Here is a 22,951-nt window from a genome sequence, read left to right as displayed (position 1 = left end):
TTTTTCTTTTTTTTTTTCACTGTTGATTTCTCCTGTAACTGGGGCTGACATAGTAGCCCCAGTTACAGAAGAAATGCACCCCCCAGAGAGGCTGTACAGCATGATTCTGCGCTGTACAGCCTCAGAGCAGGGCTGATCGAGGTCTGTGAGAGACCTCACACAGCTCCTGCACGCTTCGGTCCCGGCGGTCACATGACCGGCGGGCCGAAACAGGAAGCGCATAGCGCTTCCTGCTCTGCATACACAGCGCTCGGTGAGCGCTGTGTCTGCAGCGATCTAGAAGGCAGGGACACCTGGGAACTGTCCCTGCCTTATCTCTGGGTTGCCCTGCTGTCACTGACAGCGGGCAACCCGATCAGCAGCTGCACGATCAGCGTGCAGCTGCTATTTCTGAAAGGACGTTTTAAAACGTGCTTTCAGAAATAGAGGTCCACCCATAGGACGTTTATATCCTATGGGCGGACTTAAAGTGGTTAAAGGGGCTTCTGTCACCCCACTAAACCTTTTTTTTTTTTTGCTTACTTATAATCCCTACACTGCGATTTCTGCCTACATAATCTAATCATTTTGGTCCTGTAGATTTTGTTTAAAACATGCAAATTACCTTGCTACCAGCAAGTAGGACGGCTACTTGCTGGTAGCAGCCGCATCCTCCGACCCTAAAGATGCCCCCTCCACATTGTGATTGACAGGGCCAGGGAACTGAATTGTTCTCTGCTGGCCCTGCCTGTTTGCATTCAAAATCTGGCGCCTGCGCTGCGGCCGTACCCGTCTTCAATTGGTGCAGGCGCACTGAGAGGCGGCCGTCCATCCTCAATGCGCCGGGTGTAGATGTGACGTCATCGGCGCAGGCGCATTGAGGATGGAGCGGCCGCCTCTCAGTGCGCCGATTGAAGACCGGTACGGCCGCGGCGCAGGCTCCAGATTTTGAATGCAAACAGGCAGGGCCAGCAGAGAACGATCCAGTTCGCTGGCCCTGTCAATCACAAAGCGGAGGGGGCGTCTTTAGGATCGGAGGATGCGGCTGCTACCAGCAACTAGCCGCCCTACTTGCTGGTAGCAAGGTAATTTGCATATTTTAAAAGCACGTTTTAAACAAAATCTACAGGACCAAAATCATTAATTAGATCATGTAGGCAGAAATCGCAGTAAAGGGATTATAAGTAAGCAAAAAAATAAAAAAAAATAAAAAGGTTTAGTGGGGTGACAGAAGCCCTTTAAGGTGAAATAGGGCCGAGTCCTTAAGGGGTTAAGAAGGTCAAGAGAACGTATTATTAGATATTTAGTTTTAATGCTTAAAAGTTGTGATGTTCATCTGCAGTACCACAGTGCCATCTGGAGGCAGATGGACAAAAAACGAGATTTTTGTATAACTTACCAGTAAAATCTCTTTCTCGCTCTTTCCTTGGGGGACACAGAAGACCTTGGGTATAGCTCATCTCCCTAGGAGGCGTGACACTAAGTGAAAACTGTTAAGCCCCTCCTCCACAGCTATACCCTCAGCCTGGAGAGAGAGACTGCCAGTTGCGTGTCCAAGTAGTGAAAAAAAGGCAAAGTCCAAAAGTGGAACCAACAAGCCAACTACCCAAAGGGTAAAACAACTCGGAAACCGTGCCAAGAAAAACAAAGAATGGGTGGGTGCTGTGTCCCCCAAGGAAAGAGCGAGAAAGAGATTTTACTGGTAAGTTATACAAAAATCTCGTTTTCTCGCCCAGTTTCCTTGGGGGACACAGAAGACCTTGGGACGTTCAATAGCAGTCCAAGAGGGGAGGGACCACAGCACCAAGGCGAAGCACCCGAAGGCATCAAAAAACCGCCGCCTGCCGACCAGGCGGCCCAAGGCAGCATACGCCGAAGCCCGAGTATGCACCCTGCAGAACTCGGTAAGGTGTGCAAGGAAGACCAGTGACCGCCTTGCACAAATGCATGGCCGAAGCCTAATGTCTCCGGCCCAGGAGGAACCGACAGCTCTGGTGAAATGAATGGCGACACCAAAAGCAGAACCCTGCCCTTGGTGCGGCAAACACAGCAAAAGCCACTCCGAGAAAGCGGAGGAAAGCCACCCTGGAGGCCATCCACCCTCTGCGCGGACCTCCTGGAAACACAAGAGACCAAACGTCGACAAGAGTCGGAGATCCCCAAGGAAAAACTGCAAGGCCCAAACAACGTCCAAAACGGTGAAGTGTCCGTTCCCGGGGGTGAGAAGGGGAGGACGACTGCCTTGATGAAAGGAAAGACGAACACCACCTTCAGAAGGAAGGAAGAGACAGAATGGAGAACAGCCCTGTCCTGGGGAAAGACAGAAGGCTCGGAACAAGAAGGGCCGCCACTCAGGCACCCGTCATAGACACGATGACTACAGAAACACAACCGTACAGGACAGAAGGAGTAGAGAGAACTGCTGTAACGGTTCCAAGGGAAAGATTGGAGCGCCAAGAGCCCAGTATGTAGTTCCCAGGGCGGTACAAAAGGAAACCAAGAGCCGCTCCACGGAAGAAGGTCCTGACAGGCCCCGAGGGGCGGGGAACGCTGAAAGAGGAAGGACAGCGCAGACACTGATACTTCAAGCAACAGAGTCCCAGTCCCAGGTCCAGGCCGGACTGGAGAAAGACAGAACCATGGAGAGAGAAAGGCAGAGTGGGGGAACGCCCAGCTTCCCACAGAACCCCAAGGAAAGCCCTAATTCCTACCACAGATCCTGGACGAAAACACGGCCAGGAGTGACACTAGCGAGCCCACAATAGTCGCCTGGGCAAGCGGGCGAAAACCCAATGAACAGGCGCAGACCAGTAACCCGGGCAGAACGGTCGTAGAACTGGTCCCGTCGGCCCCGAACAAAGGTGTTCCGTATCCACCGGAGTGGGGGAGCAGAAGGACAGACAGACAGGGACCAAAGGGTCCGTCCAGCAACCGCCAGATGCCAGTACAAGACAGGCTAAAGCCCAAGCCGATGTAGCCACCACAGGAAGACGGACTACAGTCCCGGTGTGGGGGATCTAAAGACAATCTTGACTAAATGGTAGTCCTCCCAAGCTACCGAGAAGGTAAGTCCATAGCAGAAACGTTGCCTAGAATGGAAAAAACGCAATCTGCACCCAGCGGGAGGACAGAACGCGGTAGACCCGGTAAATAGGCACACAGCAAGTACAGCCAGTTTGAACAAGGGGGACAGTACGAGGCCAAAAGGAACACCAGAACCATCAACATGAACAACCATGCTCTCCCCAGAGGGGAGGGCAGTGAAGGAACAGCCTCTGAAGCGTGGCCGGAACAGAAGCCACATTCGGAGTGATCCGTACCGAGTGGGAGCCAAACAGAGACGGCGAGAAAAGGCAGTCGAGAAAGAGGCCGGCATAACACCCTCCAAACGAAAGGAGGAGTGGGTAACAGAGAAGCCATAGGACAGCTCAAAGGCAGAACCCCGCTACACTGAGACGCCCGGTTCACCGCCCCGCAGAAGGCGAATACCCTGAAGAACCCAAGGTGGAGGTCCTCCGGACCTGGGTAAGCGAGCACCCAAGAGAAGTTGGATGACCTTCCCAAGAAGAGTGGCCGAACCTGGTAGCAGAGCAGACTGAACGCCGAGGGCGCCAACCGGAAAGAATCATACCACACCGCACTCGAAGAGGAGGAAATAGTAGTAGGTGAGGGGACAGTAGTCCCGCCAGAGCCAACATAGAATGCGACGGGCGCTGCAGACAGCACTCTCGACCATGTAACCACCAGCGCAGGGAAACAATGCCACGGGAGGACGAATGGGTACGTATCTAGGAACCACGAACACTCCCCGGGCGGAAGGGCCAACGAAATGAATGAGCACCGCCCAGCTCGGTGCAGTAGCGAGCAGGTAGAGCCCGTCTACTTATATATATAAAAGGTATTCATTTGTTGTTCATTGGACAACACCTGAGGCTCACACAGGTGGACAGAATGATCTCTGTAGAGAATAATGCAAGTCTTGCTGCAACCACCGACTCCCAAGATAATAAATATGTCGCAGGAGGAAAGGAGGCATACGTACGAGTAGCCCCGTAAGCAGTGAGGCCAACCCACCTACGGAACGAGGAGGCATACGCGGCCCGAACAACGCACGAGAGCGTCCGCTCACTGCAAAAATATCACTCAGCGAAGAGGGCCAGCCACAGAATCTACGGAAGTGCAAAGTGCAAACTGAAAAAGAGTTATGCACAAGACTAGTATGTTATGCGATGGAACGCAAACTGACCGCCCCGAAAAATAAGCAAACTGTAGTCTGTAAGAGTGCAAAGGCCCGCCCCAAAAAGGGGGGTGATGCCCAAGGTCGTACCTACGTCAGAGAAGTAGGGCGTACCATACTTCGCCCAGAAGGGGGCCATGCACATAGCCACACAGTATCCAGCAGGAAGTCCACCTAGTGAAAGGGGGACATGCACAGGGCTATCCTAGCATTAAGTGAGTGTGCAACAATCCACCCAACACCGAAATTTCGTGAGAGTGTAACAACTCCGCTAATAAAGGGAAACATGTGCAAGTCCAACACAGCACATACAAGAACAGCCTTGAACCTCGTGAGCGTGCAAATTTCCGCCCAGGAATGAGGGGTGGTCACGCACAAGGCCAGCACCGTATACAATGGGAGCGTAAACGTTCCACCCATGTTAGAGGGCCATGCTCAAGGCCAGCAACGTATCCGGTGAGAGTGTAGTATGCCGCCCAGAAAAAAGTGGGGGGGGGGGGGGGGGGTCATGCACATGGCCAGCATCGCATCCAGGGAGAGTGCGAGCAGTCGGTGAGAATGTGTGTATGTCACCTGAAGGAGGCATGCCCATGGCCGGCAGCGAAACCAGTGAGAGTGCGTACACCGCCCACGGAAGAGTGGTCATGCATACGGCCGGCAGCGGATCCAGTGAGAGTGCAAGCACCCCGCCACGTATGGGGTTCATGCACATGGCCAACAACGTACCGGTTAGAGAACAACCACCGACCGAGGGAGTGTATGTATGCCGCCACAGGGAAGGAGGCATGCCCAAGGCCGGCAACGAATCCAATGAGAGCGCATCGTACCGCCTATGGAAAAGCGGTCATGCACATGGCTGGCAGTGAATCCAGTGAGAGTGCCGAATGCAGTCCACGGAAGGGAGCCATGCCTATGGGCGTCAGCGACGCACAAGTGTAGCGTTCCGCCTATGGAAGGGGGTCACGCACATGGTCAGCAGCGAATCCAGTGAGAGTGCAGCGTTCCACCTATGGAAGGGGGTCGTGCACATGGCCAGCACCGTATCCGGTGAGTGCAGTATTCCGCTTAAGAATGATGGGGGTCATGCACATCATCGGCAACGAAACCAGTGAGAGGCAGCGTCCCACTTGTGGAAGGGGGCCGTGCACATGGCCAGCACCGTATCCGGAGAAACTGCCGTAGTCTGCCAATGAAGAGGGGTTCATGCACAAGGCCAACCCGCAGCCAGGGAGAGTGCAGTATCCCGCCAAGGAGGGGGGTCCTGCACATGGCAGGCGTCATAACTGGAGAGGGTGACGAATCCTGCCTACAGAAAGGGCCGCATGCACTTGACCAGCGCCGTATCGCGGAAGAGGGCAAGAAAAACGCCTAGAAGGGGAAAGTGACCCTGGCAGCGCCGCAGCCGGGGAGCGCGACATGCCGCCTATGGAAGGGGGGCATGTATACAGGCAGCACTACTGAGATCAGGCTGCAGCGTCCTGCGCAGCCCACAAGGTATATATAATAGATAAATAAATAATATATATATAATTTTTTTTTTTTTTTTTTTTTTATTATTATAACAGCCTCACTGAGGCAGAAAGGTGAGCCACCTATAGGGGCACAGAATCCCTGAGAAGCAGGGAAAAAAAGGGGGGGGCAGCCACACAGGCCCATCCGAAGCCGGCCTGTACCCAAAGGGTTAACAGGGATCCGGCCTGGGGGGCGGCGCTGCGATCCCCTGGGGGCGGGGGAACCTCCAGGCGCGAAGAATTCGCGCCTGGAGAAGTTCCAGCCCCCTCCAACAGAGGCCGGAATTTTGCGGCCTAGCAGGCCGTGAAGCCGGGGCCTAAATTTGTAGCGGCGCCCGGCTGACCGGGGCCGCACAGTATTCAAATACCGGCCGGGCCTACGGAGCGGCGCCTGCACATACCGGCCGCGGATGCCCACCCCGCGGGCCGGAAGAGCCGGGGACCCTGATTTCGCTGCGCCCGGCCGACCGGAATGTTCCGACGGTCGGCCGGGGGCTTGAAGCATAGCGCTCATTTGCAGGCCGCGGGTGCCCACCCCGCTGCCCGGAAGCGAGGACCCTGCGCCCGGCAGCCATTTCACTGCACCATATGGCCGGCAGCCACAACCACCTTGCCCTTGGACCGGTGCCCATGAGGGTAGAGGAGGGTCAGGGGCAGCAAGGCGCGGGCCCCCTGGCCCTGAAGCAGTGGCCGGTAAGAGAGACCGGGTGCCAGTGAGGGTGGGAAGCCTGCATAACCCCTCCGTCAGGGGCAGCTAGGTGCGGACCTCTGCAGCTCCCTAGGCATCCTTCCTGCAGAGAGAAGGTGCTAATGTCCTATGGAGACCAGGAGAGAGGGAGCAGAATGTCGCCCTGCGGCAGCCCAGGGGCCAGCCTAGTCTAGCAGGGACAGAAGGGTCCAGAGGCCCAGTATGGGGGTCAGGCACGCAGGAGACCGGGGTGGGGTGAGGGGTGAGGGGGGGGACGTAGGGCTGGAGAAGCCAATCTCTCACCATAGCCGTCTTCACCCTCGGTCTGTTCCAGCAGGGTCGCCCCTTCAGCTACTGGCACCGTAGTGGCAGGACGCTGGAAGAGGGACTTGGCGTGCGGGCGACCCTTACGCTGGCGGGATGCAGGGGAGCTAGGCTGCCCTGGTCCACCTTGTCTTCTGTGGGGGAGGCAGCAGTGCGGATGCCGGCACTGGCGCAGCTCAACCCCGGGAGAAACAGAGAGGTCTAGTGCGTCTCTGTTGTCCCTGATGATCTGAAGAAAAAGAAAAGAAAAAAAGTAAAAAGCAAAACTAAAACTAAACAGGAGAAAACAGCCCTGCAGTAGCAGGGAGTGTCTTGCCTCCTTGGACACTAAGCAAAAACTGGCAGTCTCTCTCTCCAGGCTGAGGGTATAGCTGTGGAGGAGGGGCTTAACAGTTTTCACTTAGTGTCACGCCTCCTAGGGAGATGAGCTATACCCAAGGTCTTCTGTGTCCCCCAAGGAAACTGGGCGAGAAATGAGATTTTTGTGAACTCACCTGTAAAATCTCTCGCGCGTAGTTCATTGGGGGACACAGACCGTGGGTATAGCTGCTTGCTGCCACTAGGAGGCGACACTAGGCTAAGAAGTGATAACTCCTCCCCTGCAGGCTATACCCCCTCCAGCCTGGAGAGAGCATATCAGTTTGTGCCCAAGCAATAGGAGTAGGAGAAAAAAAAAAATCAATAAGGAAAATACAGTAAACCAATAACTGACAAACATCAGTCGGAATGCACCAGAACTGAGGACCATACTGGCCCACCAACCGCCAATATGTGCGGCAAACAGAACACTGGGTGGGAGCTGTGTCCCCCAATGAACTACGCGAGAAAGAGATTTTACAGGCGAGTTCACAAAAATCTCGTTTTCTCGCTAGTATCATTGGGGGACACAGACCGTGGGACGTCCTAAAGCAGTCCACGGGGAGGGAAACAAATCACATGCCCCTGGAGAAAAAACGCCCTCGAGGATGCGTCATCCGCTGCCGCCTGCAAAATCTTGCTGCCTGGAGCAGCAACAGTTGATGTCTAGAAAAGCCCCCCGAAAAACTCGGCGAACTTGCCGGAAGACCAAGACGCTGCCCTCCAGAAGCGATGTCTGGAGTAGATGAACCCGAGAAATGACGACCGCTGGTCGGCCAGGCCATCACTCCGCTAGGAAGCAACCGACAGGCAGACATCCCAGGAAAAAAAGCATCCCGTTGGAAGACGCCAGCTATGACAAGGACCTCCAAGAAAATCAGGCAGAAAACCCATACAGCGGAACGCGCCAGGTATGGACCAGCAAATCTCCGAGGCCAAAATAGATGGCTGATGGAGAGCCCGCCCTCAAAATAAGAGGGAGAAAGAAGAGAAAACCATGTCCGAGATGACCCGGAAAGCGGCGACCTTCCGCCAGAAAGAAAATTCTGGCGGAGCACTGCCTGATGCAAATGACAAAGGACAAATGGACGTACAATAAGAAGAAGAAGAAGAAGAAGAAGAAGAAGTCCCAGAGGGGGGGCTTGTTTGTTCCTGAAACGCCTCCAGCGATCTACCGATCGTCGGGGCGAAGCCGGTTGTTGACCACAACTGTGGAAGTGGAACCAAAATCCAGGTCCGCAGGACCCTCCTCTGGTTAAAGAAACCGGTAATGGAAAAACCCCATAATTGACATATATTGACTTCCGGGCAGAGACCAACATAAGAGAATACTCTCCATGGAAAAAAATAGATCCCGGATTCCATAGCTATACAACCCATTGCCACCGGTCGAGGAGACCGAAGGGAAATGTGGTCAGCAATCCAGCTAGAGGAAGGACAGGAAGAAAAATAGGGGTGTTCCGTTCAAGGAACGAAATCCCCACCAATGGTGACAAGGTGTGACAGTCACCCACTCAGCCTGGCTTGGGGAGACCGTAGTCCACCCCCGGAAGGAGCAGAGAAAGGAATGACCACCATCGCTTGATGTGACACAGAAGTAATCCTAACTGAAGGAAGGAATCACTGTAGTGGTAGATGAGTGCCACAGGGACTAAGCTACCCAGTCGAGCGCGCCCAAGTAAGGTGCTGATAGCTATGGCATTGATGCCAGTGCCAAACCCGAGTTGACGACACAAGAACAATAGTTGTCAGAGCAACGGACAGTCAACAGCAATGAAGACCATTAAGAGGTCAGGGCAAAGCCCATTGCCATCAGGGACTGGCACTTTACAGATCTCCTGGTAATGAAATACACCCCTGAGGAGGAGCCCATACAAAAGGAAGCCGCCAGAGTAACGCAAAGGCCACACTCCAGCTGAGGAGGAGGCCACCCCGTACAGGATACCAATCCCAAAGTCAGAAGAAACTGCCGTCTGAGGAAGGAACTGTGCATTAGGAATGTCAGTAGGAACCCTAGCATGTAGTGGAGATGTAAATACCCCTTGTACAGTAATAGCTACAGCCTGCTCCTCCCAGCGTAAAACTGAGGAAGAGGCCTAAGGACACCCAGAAGTAGCATGGAACCAAGCTATCCCAGTCAACCAGAGCCATCCTGAGGCATTCCATCTAAAAAAGGGGGCAAAACCAGAGCAACCGCCGAAGCAGTGTCAGGGTAGAACCCCTATCTGAGGGGGCTGACCCACTGCCATGAGTTCGATCTCCGGCCCTTGTGAAAACTACCCTTGCTTTCTTGTCAGAAGTGGGATCTGAACCCACGCCTCCATTTGGAGACCCGAACACCCCACACACGGAAGAGATTAACTCTTGAGTCCGGCACATTAGACCACTCGGCCATCCTGACTTAGAGAACACGCTGCAGTAGTCCATGCAGAATGCCAGCCAAACACCCTCACCTAATGAGGAAGAGTGGTGGCCCAGAATGCAGAGTCAGTGCAACCTTGGGCTCGCTGGGTCGTAATCCCAACATTTGTATAATGGCGTGCACCCACACGCTGTAGAGGACCAATTTCTGACCGACCTGAACGGTGGAGGCCCATAGGGATGGGAATCTAGGGCACCTGAAGAGTTGCTGAGCGACTCCCCTAAGAGAACAAGGACGACCTATCTGCGCCAACAACCAGTACCAGAAGAGACGGGAGGATACAGTATGGGAGCAGTCCCAGCATCCATATACCTCTAGATGAAGAGTACCAGGCACCAATGGCAACGACTGTTGCCGCGGCCCACCCGTGAAGGAAGCCAAGGCATCTAGTGCGCAGGCTTAGTTGAATTAAAGCATGCATAGATGCTCAGTGATTTCCTGTTATATGTAGAAAGGGGTAATGCCACGACTGTTGAATAGTATTCAGTGGTAGCGCAATCCTCCGTCAAGGAAGGGAGGTAGGGAGATGATCAGAACCGCATCCAACGGTAGTGTAATAACCCCCTCCATGGAGGGGGTAACACGTACTGTAAGCACTACACTCAATGGAAGTGCAACCACTCCACCTATGAAGGGGAGAAAAATATATAGGGAGTACTGTATCCTGAGTTAGCGCAAGTACCTAACCTATGGCAGGGGGTAATGCACCCAGTAGGAATTGACCCCAATGGCAGAGAAGTACACCCCTATGGAAGAGGATAATGCATATGAATAGTCCCGTTCCCGGTGGGTAGAGAACTCCTCCACCTAAGCAAGGTGGTAATACTTACAGCAAACATTGCCACCCGCGATAAAGCCATAACGCCTCCTATGAGAGAGGCTAATGCGTAACGCCAGTACTGTACCCAGTGGAACAGCAATCCGTCAACAACCGAAAGGGGAGACGCGAATGGCTGGCACTGACCAGAGGAAGTGCAGTCAGTCCACCTGTGGAATGAGGGAATACAAAGGGAAAGTACTGTATCCAGTAGCAATGCAAATGCCGCCTAAGGAAGGGGCAATGCAGACAATCAGTACTGCCGGTAGCATGGATGCAGTCTAGAAGATTCACATCAGAGTCCGCAGAACTGTTCCCTGTTCCCTCAGAACCAACCCCTGTCAGAAGGGAGGGTTCTGAATATCACCCTAATGAGGAAGGGTGGAGGTGCGGAGGAGACCGAGGAGGAAGTGTCCTGCTCGTGCACAGCTCTACCTCTGAGCATTGAGCCATGGCAGTTGCAGGCTGTGACGGCGGCGATATAACCATCAAAACACCCAGGAGGTGGAATCGGCATCCCTACCTGACCGCTCACAGGATTGTGTGGGCGGCACTCAATCAACCCACAATCCAGGAGGGTGGATTGGGAACTGCCAGAGGTCCTCCATTGGATTGAGAATGTGGATTAACAACCAAATGACCCAAGAGGGGTGGATTGGGAATCCAGCAGCTGTGCTCCCCCGGCTTTGTGCAGGTGGAGCATTATCAACCAAACGGCCCCGTAGGGCGGATTGGGAATCCAGCAGCTGTGCTCCCCCGGCTTTGTGCAGGTGGAGCATTATCAACCAAACGGCCCCGTAGGGCGGATTGGGAATCCTGCAGATGTGCTCCCCCGGATCCGTGCAGGTGGAGCATTATCACCAAACGGCCCCGTAGGGCGGATTGGGAATCCAGCAGATGTGCTCCCCCGGATCCGTGCAGGTGGAGCATTATCAACCAAACGGCCCCGTAGGGCGGATTGGGAATCCTCAGATGTGCTCCCCTGGATTTGTGCAGGTGGAGCATTATCAACCAAACGGCCCCGTAGGGCGGATTGGGAATCCTTCAGATGCGTTCCCCTGTATTTTTGTAGGTGGAGTATTATCAACCAACCGGCCCCAGCGGGCGGATTGGGGATCCGTCAGATGTGCTCCCCTGTATTTGTGCAGGTGGAGCATTATCAACCAAACGGCCCGTATGGCGGATTGGGAATCCTTCAGATGTGCTCCCCTGTATTTGTGCAGGTGGAGTATTATCAACCAAACGGCCTCAGCGGGCGGATTGGGAAACCTTCAGATGTGCTCCCCTGTATCTGTGCAGGTGGGGCATTATAAACCAAACGGCCCGTATGGCGGATTGGGAATCCCTCAGATGTGTTCCGCTGGATCTCACATGTGGTGGCCTATACACCAGACGACCCAGAAGGGTGGTCTGGGAATTCTTCATGTGTGCATTCTCACCAAACAGCCCCGGAGGGCGGATTGGGAAACTGTGAGCAATCCTCCCCTGTCCAATAGGACATGGGCCCAGCCCCATACCCCACCACCAGGGTGGACATGCCGGCAGGAAGGGGTTAGGGTTAACTTCCTAATCTAAAGGTAATTGGCCTGCAGAAAGGGACTCCGGATAATGCAGTGCCGGCTGCAAACAAACGACCTGCCACAAAGGGTTAACCCAGATCAGAGGACCGGAGGCGGAGCTCAGCGGGCACCTGGGGGAGGAGCGACAGCTAGTCGGGGAGAATCCGCGCCAAAAGGACGAACCCGCCCCCTCCATAACTGGAATGAAAGCTGCGGCCTAGTAGGCCGCAAAGCCGGGATATAAAGTTCGGCGCACAGCCGACCGGGGGTACTGCCGGCCGGTTACCACAGCGGGGCCTGGAGAGCAACCGCCGATGTCTGCCCACTGATCTGGAGGGGGTGTGTCCCCTCTCGCGCCGCTAAAGGCTGCCCGGGCTGAGTCCCGGTAGGCCCGAAGAGGAGCCGGGGCCTAAATTTTAGCGCCGGCCGGGAAGTGGAGTGACCGGAGAGGCGCTCTGCAAGCGCCCTGGCCGAACGCCGGCCGCGGGAGCTCACCCCGCAGGCCGTACAACTGGACCAGTGCCGGCTGCCGGACGGAATCTGATGAGAACCCAGGCCCCCCGTATGGACAGAAGCCCAAACCTACATTGGGGCCTGAGGTAATGTGGGGCCCTCACCAGGAATGGCCCACCTGAGGAAAAAGGTCCTCCATCTATGATGAGGTGACCGGGGGGGGGGGGGGCCGAGGTACTTACCCAATGCGGACTACTCACCCCATCTTCATCCTCTTAGCATGTGAATACACCCACCTTACCTGATTGGGAATCCCTAATCTAAAAGGGGATGATTCTTAGATGAGGGGGGAGGGGGGGATAATTACTCGTGTGCGGAGCAGCAAGAGAGATCCATATAGATCCATCCAATCAAAAAGAAAACTTTACCAGAAGAAAATTGGATTATTTTTTGGGATTACTAGGAAAGTTCTTCAGAACTGGTCCCATCTGAACCCTGTAACGTATATTTTGTTTACTACTCGTGATATTAATAAGATATTTCTCTCTGTATATAGCCAAGAGTTCCCATGCTGGGAATATATAGTCTTAGGTGCCTCCATAATGCTGATTATTCTCTTAGCAAAGATGCATATTGTTAATGGAAGATCTGACATTTGAAAAGAGGACTAAACCCTTGGAAAGTTATTTTCCATAGTCTGATTGCAGAGCTGAATATTTTATCACATTAATATCATATTTTTGATTGGTCATAGGAAAACAGAGTCATGGTATAACAGTTATTTTGTTGCTGTATAATCCATGTTTTATTGCTATAGCCTGTTTGATAAACAGAAGTTTGTTAAAAGTATGACACTGGTTGTCATAAATCACTAAATCATACTGTGCTTATCAGATAGGGGTGTGTTAACACCACCGTGTGGTACATTTTGGGTATTATTTTGTAACTTCATCATTTGTTTTGCAATTGTATTGATTTTATATTCTTTGTTTTTATAATAAACAACTATATTTTTGCATACAAATTGTCCCTTTGTTTCACTGCTTGCACAAATCAAATTAAGATACTCGATAAAAGAACTTAGAGGCGTGTTTGTCCTACAGAAGGATAATATAATTTTATGGGGTTTTTTTTATCCTCCCTTTTATATGAAGATTATTTTTATATAGAAGATATGACAATTGACACAATATAATAAATTATATATTAATTTCATATAAAAACACTCAGGTCATTCCTCTCATTGAGAGCAAGGGGACCCATGGCAAGAATAAACAAAACGTAAACTACAACAGTGATGAGTGCCGCCTTCTACGTGATTTAATGCATCTATACACAATCGGGCTCAGCACCAACTATACTGTGCATAAGGTATAAAAAGGAAACCATTACCTGTAAGAGGGACATCTAGCAGTGCAGCTCCCATTCATTTATTCTACTGTTGCATAGTTTGCACACTATAGAAAAAAAGCACCAGCCTGTGTGAGCTCCCACTGTCTCGGCCCCCAGAGAGGATGGCACTTTTTTCCTATAGTGTGCAAGCACGATCAGCGCTACTGGATTGCGGGCTGGTCATAACCATGGAAATGAGCAATGTATAATGTGATGGAAAAATGAATCCAGTCAGCTAAGGAGGCAATATGGACAATCACAATACCTTAGTAAGTGCCTTATATTAACTTCCTCTACATGATAAATGTCACTTGCTGAAGTGAGACAACCCCTTTAACCCCTGAATGGTCCTTTTTTCTCCCCTTCTGCAGCTTTTTCTTACTGATGATCTATCCTCTGGATAGATCATCATAAGGACAAAAGCTGCAGAACCCCTTTAAATTGAGTAATCCAGAATATAATTTGACATTGGTAGGCCATTCACTCTTATGTGGACTGTGATAAAAATGTTAAAATGAATCATTTGTGCCCCATCGGAAAGTTGCTGAATCTAAACAGTTTGTAGTCAGTTGTTTGTAGTAACTGGTCCAGTCCTTACAAACCTGTATTGGGAACCCAGCTGAAGTACGGAATTACCTGATCAAATAATAATCGCAGCTGGCGCTCAGACTCTCCGACCCATTTGCTCAAGCAATCTGCCCCTTTCCTCATGAAGAAGGCAACTCTTCTATCACCCACACTGCATTCATTGGCCAAAGCACGTGCAACTAAGGTCTTGCCAGTACCAGGTGGACCATAGAATAGACAACCTCTGAAACAAAGTATTGGAATAAAATTAGGTTATGTATGCATTTTAATACACACAGTCAGACATTTTAAAACCAATAATGCAGGAAACAAGAAAACAATATTTTTGTGAACTCACCTGTAAAATCTCTTTCTCGCTTAGTTCATTGGGGGACACAGGACCGTGGGTATAGCTGCTTGCTGCCACTTGGAGGCGACACTAGGCTGAAAAGTGATAACTTCCCCCCCCCCCCTGCCGGCTATACCCCCTCCAGCCTGGAGAGAGCCTATCAGTTTGTGCCCAAGCAATAGGAGTAGGAAAATAAATAAATACGGTAAACAACCAATAACTGGCAAATGCCAGTTAGACCGAACCAGAACTGAGGACCATACTGGCTCCTCAACCGCCATCGTTTGCGGCAAACAGAAATCACTGGGTGGGAGCTGTGTCCCCCAATGAACTAAGAGAGAAAGATTTTACAGGAGTTCACAAAAATCACGTTTTCTCGCTCGTATCATTGTGGGACACAGGACCATGGGACATCCTAAAGCAGTCCACGGGGAGGGAAACAAATCACACGCCCATGGAGAAAACGCCCTTGAGGATGCGTAATCCACTGCCGGCAAGACCTTGCGGCCCGGAGCAGCATCCGCCGACGCCTAGGAAGGCACCCGGTAAAACTTGATGAACGTGTGCCCGGAAGACCAAGACACTGCCTTCTACAACAGGAAAGCTGATGCATGGAGGAGGTGAACCCGAGAAATGCCGACTGCTGGTTAGGTGGGCCATAACTCCACTGGGCGGTGTTTTGCCCTGGAATCGGAATGCCCGAGCAACTGCCAAAACAGATATAACTGGAAAACATCCCTTTGGAGGCCGCCAAGCTTTGACAAGGACTTCCAGGAAAAAACTGGTAAAAGTCTGTACGGAGGTAAGCTCTAGTCATGGACAAGCAAACCTCAAAGGCCAAATCACATGGCTGATGGAGAGCTCACTCTCTATAATGCGAGGGAGAAAGAAGAGACACCATGTCTGTGATTGCAGAAGGTAGTAGCCGCCTTCCACGTAAAGAATAAGATGCTGGGCGGAGCACTGCCTTATGTTCATGACCATATTAAAATGTACGTACAAGAAGGCACTATCAACTCCGGAAAAAACGTCGGGTGGATGATCCCGCCACCCGGAATGCCGCCTTCCCAGAAATAAAAAAGGACAAGACAACGTCCCAGAAGGGAGGACCTGTTCCTCACTGAAACGCCAAACGACCCATAGGTCGTTTGGACAAAGCCGGCTCCTGGCTGCAACTGTGGAAGCAGAACCAAAAATCCAGGTCCGCAGGATCCTCCTCTGGTCAAGAGAACACCCCCCTAGGAAGCGGTACATTGTTAGACCAATGTCCCTAGTGCCGTAGAGGCTTGTGGTGAGACTTCAGCAAGAGAAGCTGCTTGAGAAACAACCGAGGAAAAAAAACCTGAGCCAGGCATGCCCAACTGCAGGCCAAAGAACCAATACTTCGGATAAAGGTAGAAGTAAAGCGGATATGAGCATCACCGGTGATGGGAAGCCCCGCCAGTGACCATATATTGAAAATGTGGCAACCCTGCCTGGAAGGGCAGATGAGTAGGACCAAGATGAGAGAAATACTCTTGCCGGGTGGAGTGCGATTACGACGTCCAACGACTGCACTGTTCCCGAGGAACCCTGGTCACGTGGAAAAAAAATTGAGATGGAATTCCAGAGCCGTACAACCCATGGCTACTGGTCAGCTAGACAGAAGGGGAAGATGGTCAGCAATCCAGCTCGAGGAGGGACAGAAAAGGAAAAGGGTGTTCCGTTCCAGGATCGAAACGCCTAAGGCGTGACAGACACCCGCTCTGCTTGGCGTGGGGAGACCCGTAGTCCACCCCCGGAATGAGCAGGGTCAAAGGAATGACCACCATCGGCTTGAGGTGACGTAGACATTACTCATATCAGAAGAGGGGTAGCACCGATGGCATCACAGCATCAACTATTAGCACCCAAGTCCCGCTTATAATGGCAATCTAGTGGTAGACGAGTGCTGCAGGGACTAAGCTACCCAGTAGAGCGCACCCGAAGGTAGGTGCTGATCAGCTATGGCAATTACGCAATCGCAAAGCCAGAGTTGACGACAGAAGGACAACAGTTGTCAGAGCAACGGACAATTACCGGTAGTGTAAACCAGCAAAGGCCAGGGCTAAAGCCCGTTTCCATCTGAGACTGGTGCTCTACAGAATCTAGTGGTAATTCAATACTCCGCCTCAGGAGGAGGCCATACAAGGGAAACCACAAGAGTAACGGTAACGCCATACTCCAGCTGAGGAGGCGGCCACACCGTAGAGGCCACCGATTCCAGTTTTTAGAAGAATCAGTCACTTGACGAAGGAGCTGTGCAGTAGGAACCCTAGTATGTAGAGGTGACGCAAACACCCCTTGTGCAATAGGAGCTACAGCATGCTCCGCCAGCGTAAAACTAAGGGGGAGGCCTGAGGACATCCAGTAGAAGTCATGGTACCATGCTGTCCCAGATAAGTAAAGCTAACCTTAAACATTTCACCTGAAAAGGGCACGGAACAGGAGCAACTGCCGAAGCAGAGCCAGGGAAGAACCCCTACCTGAGGGGGGTCTGCCCAACTGCAGCGACCACAATCTCTAGCCCTAGCGTGAAAACTTCCCCTGCGGAGAAGAACACGCTGTAGTAGCTACTGCAGAGTGCCAGCATAACACCCTCACCTAGATAAGGAAGAGTGGTGGACAAAGAATCAGTGAAATATTCGGCTTGCTGGATCGTAATGACAATATTCTGTGTAAAGGCGTGCGCACTACCCGATTTCGAGGACCAATACCTTCACCAACCTGAATGGTGGAGGCCCATGGGGTTGGGGGGGGGGGGGGTCCTCTAGGACACAAGTGTTGCTGCGTAACCCCACTGAGAGAACAAAGGTCGACATATTTGCGCCCCCAACCAGCGCAGGAAGAAAAGGATACAATATGGAAGTAACCACAGTATCCATATACCACTAGATGAAGAGTACAAGGCACCAGCGGGTACCGACTGTTGCCACGGCCCACCTGTGAAGGAAGCCAAGGCATCTAGTGTCGTGGCATAGTTGAATTATAGCATGCAAAGATGCTTAGTGAATTCCCCCATTAATGGATCACTTGTGGAAGGGGGTAATGCCACAGGAAGCATGGTGATGGCAAACGACGATGGAATAGCATCCAGTGGTAGTGCCATCCTCCGGTTAGGAAGGGGGTAGCGCGATAGTCAGAACCGTATCCAACGGTAGTGTAATTAACCCACCTATGGAGGGGGGTAATGCCTACGGTAAGCACTGCACTCAGTGGCAGTGCAATCACACCATCTATGAAAGGGAGTAACATACGGCAAGTACTGTATCCCGAGGTAGTGCAAGTACACCACCTATGGAAGGGGGTAATGCACACGGCAGGAACTGAATCCAATGGTAGAGAAATTATGCCCCTTATGGAAGGGGGTAATGCATATGACTAGTCCTGCACACGGTGTGAAGTGTAATTCCTTCATCCACCTATGTGAGGGGGTAATGCATACGGTAAACACTGAAACCAGTGATAATGCCATAACACCACCTATGAAAGAGGCTAATGCATACGGACAGTACTGTACCCAATGGAACTACAATTCCGCCACCTACACAACGGGGAACGCCTGTGGCTGGCACCGAGACCAGTGCTAGTGCAGTTAGTCCACCTATGGAAGGAGATAATACATAAGGTAAGTACTGTATCCAGTAGTAGTGCAAATACTCTGCCTAAGAAAAGGGGGTAATGCATACGACGAGCACTGCTGTCTACAGTGGACGCAATCTTGGAAGATTGAATCCCGTACAATCACTAATCCCCCTTCCCCCTTGGAATCGAACCTCTCTAGGCAGGGATGGTGCGTCTGAGTGTGACCCTAGGGAGAAAGGGTGGGGGAGCAGGTGTGACCGAGGAGAAAATATGTCCTGCTCTGGCCCGCTCGTGCACAGTTCTACCTCTCAGCATCTAGCCCATAGCAGTTGCAGGCTGCGCCGGTGGTGATATAACAACCAAACTACCCAGGGGCTGGAATAGGAACTTCTACAGGTCTAATCACTGCATTGCGCAGGCGGTGCTTTATTAACCAAACGACCCAGGAGGGTGGATTGGGAAGCCTTCAGATGTCCTGCACTGGATTCGCGCAGGTGAAGAATTATCAACCAAACAGCCCCAGAGGGCAGATTAGGAACAGAGAGATCCTCCACTGTCCGGAATAGGTCACAGGCTCCGTGTGGTACCACACAGTAAAGGTGTTCCTGCGGTGATGTGGGCTGCGGGAGGCAGGGGTCCATTTTATTTATTTTTTAAACCGTAATGCCCCAGCCTCAAGTGGACAGGAGGCAGGAAGGGGTTAAATTCTTCCATAGTAAGGCACAATGCCTGCAGCTAGGAAGCCGGAAAGTCTGGAGCCGTCCTCAAAGAGGTGGCTGGCCAGAAAGGGTTAACCCTGCCTTGAGGACCGGGGGCGGAGTTCAGCAGGCTCCTGAGGGAGAGCAACAGCTAGGTGGGAAGAATTCCCGCCAGAGAGATGAACCCGCCCCTGCCCATACTGGGAATGAAGTTGCAGCCTAGTAGGCCGCAAAGGCGGGACCTAAAGTTTACCGCGGCCAACTGAAAAGCACTGCCAGTCGGCCGCCCAGAGAGACCTAGACTGGAGTGCGGAATGCGCTCTCTTGCTTCCCCCGGCTGCGGGTGCCCACCCCGTGAGCTAGGAAGAACAGCGCAGGTCGGGAGAAGAAAAAAATAAAATAAAAATATATATATATATAGACATGTAGGCCCGAATGAAGCAAGGGCCTAAATTTCTTTTGCAGCACCCGGCCGACCGAATGCCCAGGCCCCCTGGCGTGTCAGACCGGCCCTGGGTGCTCACCCCGCGACTCGAATAAAGTGCCCACCCAGCCGACCTCTCACTGGTCAACCGGAGAAGGAGGGGACACAGCATGGAGCGCAGAAAGGCGCCCACTGCAGTTACCAGCTGCAGGAGCCCAATCCGCATACCGGGAAAATGGCGCAGGCTGCAGAGCCTAAGGCACAAGATAGGAAAACCCTTAAAGGGAACCTGTCACCAGGATTCCGTGCACAGAGCCGAGGACACGGGCCAACAGCACACCCGCAACACCCAGCCCCCACAGCTCTGCGCGCTTCCACCGTGCAAAAATAAAATACCATCTGACACACACGCAAACCAACCCGAGATGAGTCCCGCCCCCGAGATGAGTCCCGCCCCCGAGATGAGTCAGGGACAGGACTCCTCTCAGGCCAACCTGCACACGCATCAAATCGGGCACATCCCAGCGTCAGGCCACCTCCAAAGTTTTACACAAAGAACACTCACCATGTTCGCTCCCCAAAACCGTAGTGGAGAGGGGGGGCTGATACTCACCCAATCAGGACTACTCACCCCCATCTTCATCCTCTTCACCCCTCCTCAGATTACCAACAGGGTCACCTCTTCAGCAGCTGCCACCCGAAGTGGCAGGAGACTGGAATGGTGGGGGGGTCTCGCCGGATCCAGGAGACCCTTTGGCTGGCGGGAAGCAGGGTAGCTGGGCTTTGCTTCTTGAGGAGGGCGAGCGGTGAGGGATTCCGACACCGGTCTAGCTCCCGGGGTAGACAGAGGGAAAGGAGCCTCTGTTTCCCCTACCTAAAAAAAGAGAAAGAAAAAAAAAAAAAAAAAAAAAAAAAAAAAAAAGGAAGCCGCCCTGCTAAAGCGGGGAGGTCTGCCTCCTACAACACTAAGCTAAAAACTGATATGCTCTCTCCAGGCTGGAGGGGGTATAGCCAGCAGGGGAGGAGTTATCACTTTTCAGCCTAGTGTCGCCTCCTAGTGGCAGCTATACCCACGGTCATGTGTCCCCCAATGATAGGAGCGAGAAAGTCTGTGCTAATGGTTACTGTAAACCAAGTAATACAAATGAACATACCTTGGAGGTTGAATTTTAAATTTCTCGAAGATTTCTGGATAGAGCAAAGGGAAAACCACCATCTCTTTCAGAGAGGAGATATGTCTAGATAAGCCTCCGACACTGCTGAACCGGACCTTTATATAAAAAAATTAATACATTTTGTCAATCAGTCCAAAATAAGACCAACAATATTTTTAAATCTTTGTTATACTCTGAGGTCCTTTCACATGAACAATACAGATTGTGTCAGGATCTGTCCACGGAAAAACTGATTGAACTTGTATGCAAGTTCCGTTTTTTGTGATTGCCTTGTGTTTCTGTTTTATTCTGTCCGAATTGCATTCATTTTTTATGCATGTGGAAAAAAATAAAAATAAATGATGAACAACAATATGACCTAGCAACCATCAGTTAAAAACTCATTGCATCCGGATGCCATCAGTTTTTTCACACAGCCCCAATCATTCCTCTAAGGCCACGGCTGCATGAAAGATTGTCAATCTAGAAACATGCTGCAATTTTTCCTGAACAACCGACAGTGAAAGTTAGCCTAAAGGGGCTGCAATTACACTGCCAGAGGACGCAATGCTCGCACGAGTCCCGCCAAACAGCTGATCGGCGGGGGACCACCAATCTGATAATTATGGCCCATCCCGCTCGTAGGTCATCAATATCATGAAACTGGCCATTTTTTTAACCTACAGGACACACACCTGCTCAGAGATGCACTTATATGCAAGCTTCAATTCAGTTAATTTGGTATTCAATGATGGTTCCATGCAGTTTGTTCTTGTCCTTGTATTCTCTGTTTAGAGCAGTTGAGCCAATTCAATGGCAGAAATGGCATATTTGCAAACTTGCTGGGACCCTTAGAAGGACCTGTATAGGTAGCTTAAAAGACAATGTGCATTCATAGCGAATGCCAAAAGGGTCTGGGAACAGGAAGACCATGCAGGACTGCAACCACATGGAGCACCCGAGTGTTAGAAATCAGACGCCATCTGTCTCACTGTATTAAGTTTGTAACAATTGACTGGACGTGTGAATAACCCCTTACAATTAAGGCTTTGTACTAAATCCATGGATGTAGAGAATGGTTTGCATATTGCTTCAAATTTACATATACTATCACTGCTCCAATGATATTCCGAACATTCAGAACCAAGATTAAATACTATTTAAAAAAAGGGTTATCCGATAGTAGAAATACCCCTCACAATGCCCAGGCCCCTCCTGCAGACGATACTTACCCAGTCACCAATAGCAGGCTGCAAATGTGACCACCCTCCCAAGCATCACCCGCAATGCCAGAGTCACCGTTGCGGCCTGCTATCGGCTGCTCCCCCTGTCTCCGGATGCAGCGGCGGCCGTGCAGTGATCAGGAGGGATACGGGTGTCAGGGACCGGGTAAGTATAGTCTATAGGAGGCGCCTAGACATGAGGGCTGGGGAGGGGGTATTTCTACTATTGGATAATCACAGCACATCTAACAAGAAATCATTAATAGTAGTCAACTTACAGACGTATCAATTTGCATTGGATCAACATCAGCAAGGCTGGCACCAATTTTCATCCGATCTTTTTGTAGTCCCTTCAAATCATCTCTCAAGAGGTTCATCGGCAAACACCTTCAACATAAATTTGACATCTATAGGTACAAACCTGTATATGGCTATAAAGTCTAAGGTACACAAACATGTCTATATGTGCACAATTTTCTATTCTTGTAGAATATATTATCATACATTTTATTGCCAATTATGCCAATAGCAAAGATAAGGAAACCTTGTACCTGCTGATGGCTTTGTTACGGCTCCGATTCACACGCCTCTCAAAGTGCTGTTCATCATCCGATGAGGAGGAAGACGTGGAGTCACTGCTGTGTATGGCATGCCTCCTCCTAAACCAACAAAATAAAAGTAATTATTCTATTAATCTGAGAAATGTATAGGATGATCAATTGGGTATACAATAAATATATGGTCCATGGCATTACACAGAAAACTAGAGTGTCCATTCCATATAGCAAATGCATAAGTCTCAATTTAAAAGAGTTATGGAAACAAATACCAACAATTAGCTGTTTCCACAAGTATAAGAGTGGCTCTGCACATAAAGTTACTCTGTTGCTGAATGGGTAACAGTCACCTCCATTCTTCGGATTAGTGGGGTCCCAAGACACTGATCCACACAATATGATACATCCTACTAATGTCAGGGGGGGATGTTCACATCATGCTTTTGTCACATGTTTAACATATACATTAGAGGGGGGGAGAAACAAAAAACTAAAAACACACATAGCGTATTTTTCGCCCCATAAGACACACTTTTTTGCCCTCCCCAAAGTAGGGGGAATACTAATGAGCACTTCCATTATGGAAGTGATTCATTAGTACCGGGATGTGGTGAAGGCTCTGTACTTCCTGGGCGCT

The 22,951-nt window shown here is 51.2% G+C and overlaps 1 protein-coding gene across 1 annotated transcript in view; it reads right to left on the bottom strand.

Moving 5' to 3' along the window:
- The window catches only part of ATAD2 (ATPase family AAA domain containing 2), an 88,879-nt gene that overhangs the window by 43,034 nt on the left and 22,894 nt on the right, over nt 1–22,951 (bottom strand). The window contains exons 9-12 of the mRNA XM_044293249.1: nt 22,309–22,416; nt 22,036–22,144; nt 20,535–20,650; nt 14,376–14,550 (exon numbers count right to left, since the gene is read on the bottom strand). Of these exons, the coding sequence (XP_044149184.1) occupies nt 14,376–14,550; nt 20,535–20,650; nt 22,036–22,144; nt 22,309–22,416 (508 nt within the window). The remainder of the gene's footprint in view (nt 1–14,375; nt 14,551–20,534; nt 20,651–22,035; nt 22,145–22,308; nt 22,417–22,951) is intronic.

This window comes from Bufo gargarizans, chromosome 5 (assembly GCF_014858855.1).
Source record: "Bufo gargarizans isolate SCDJY-AF-19 chromosome 5, ASM1485885v1, whole genome shotgun sequence".
Lineage (NCBI taxonomy): Eukaryota > Metazoa > Chordata > Amphibia > Anura > Bufonidae > Bufo > Bufo gargarizans.
Note: the sequence above shows the minus strand (reverse complement) of the source record. Positions and strands in the feature narration are given on the sequence as shown.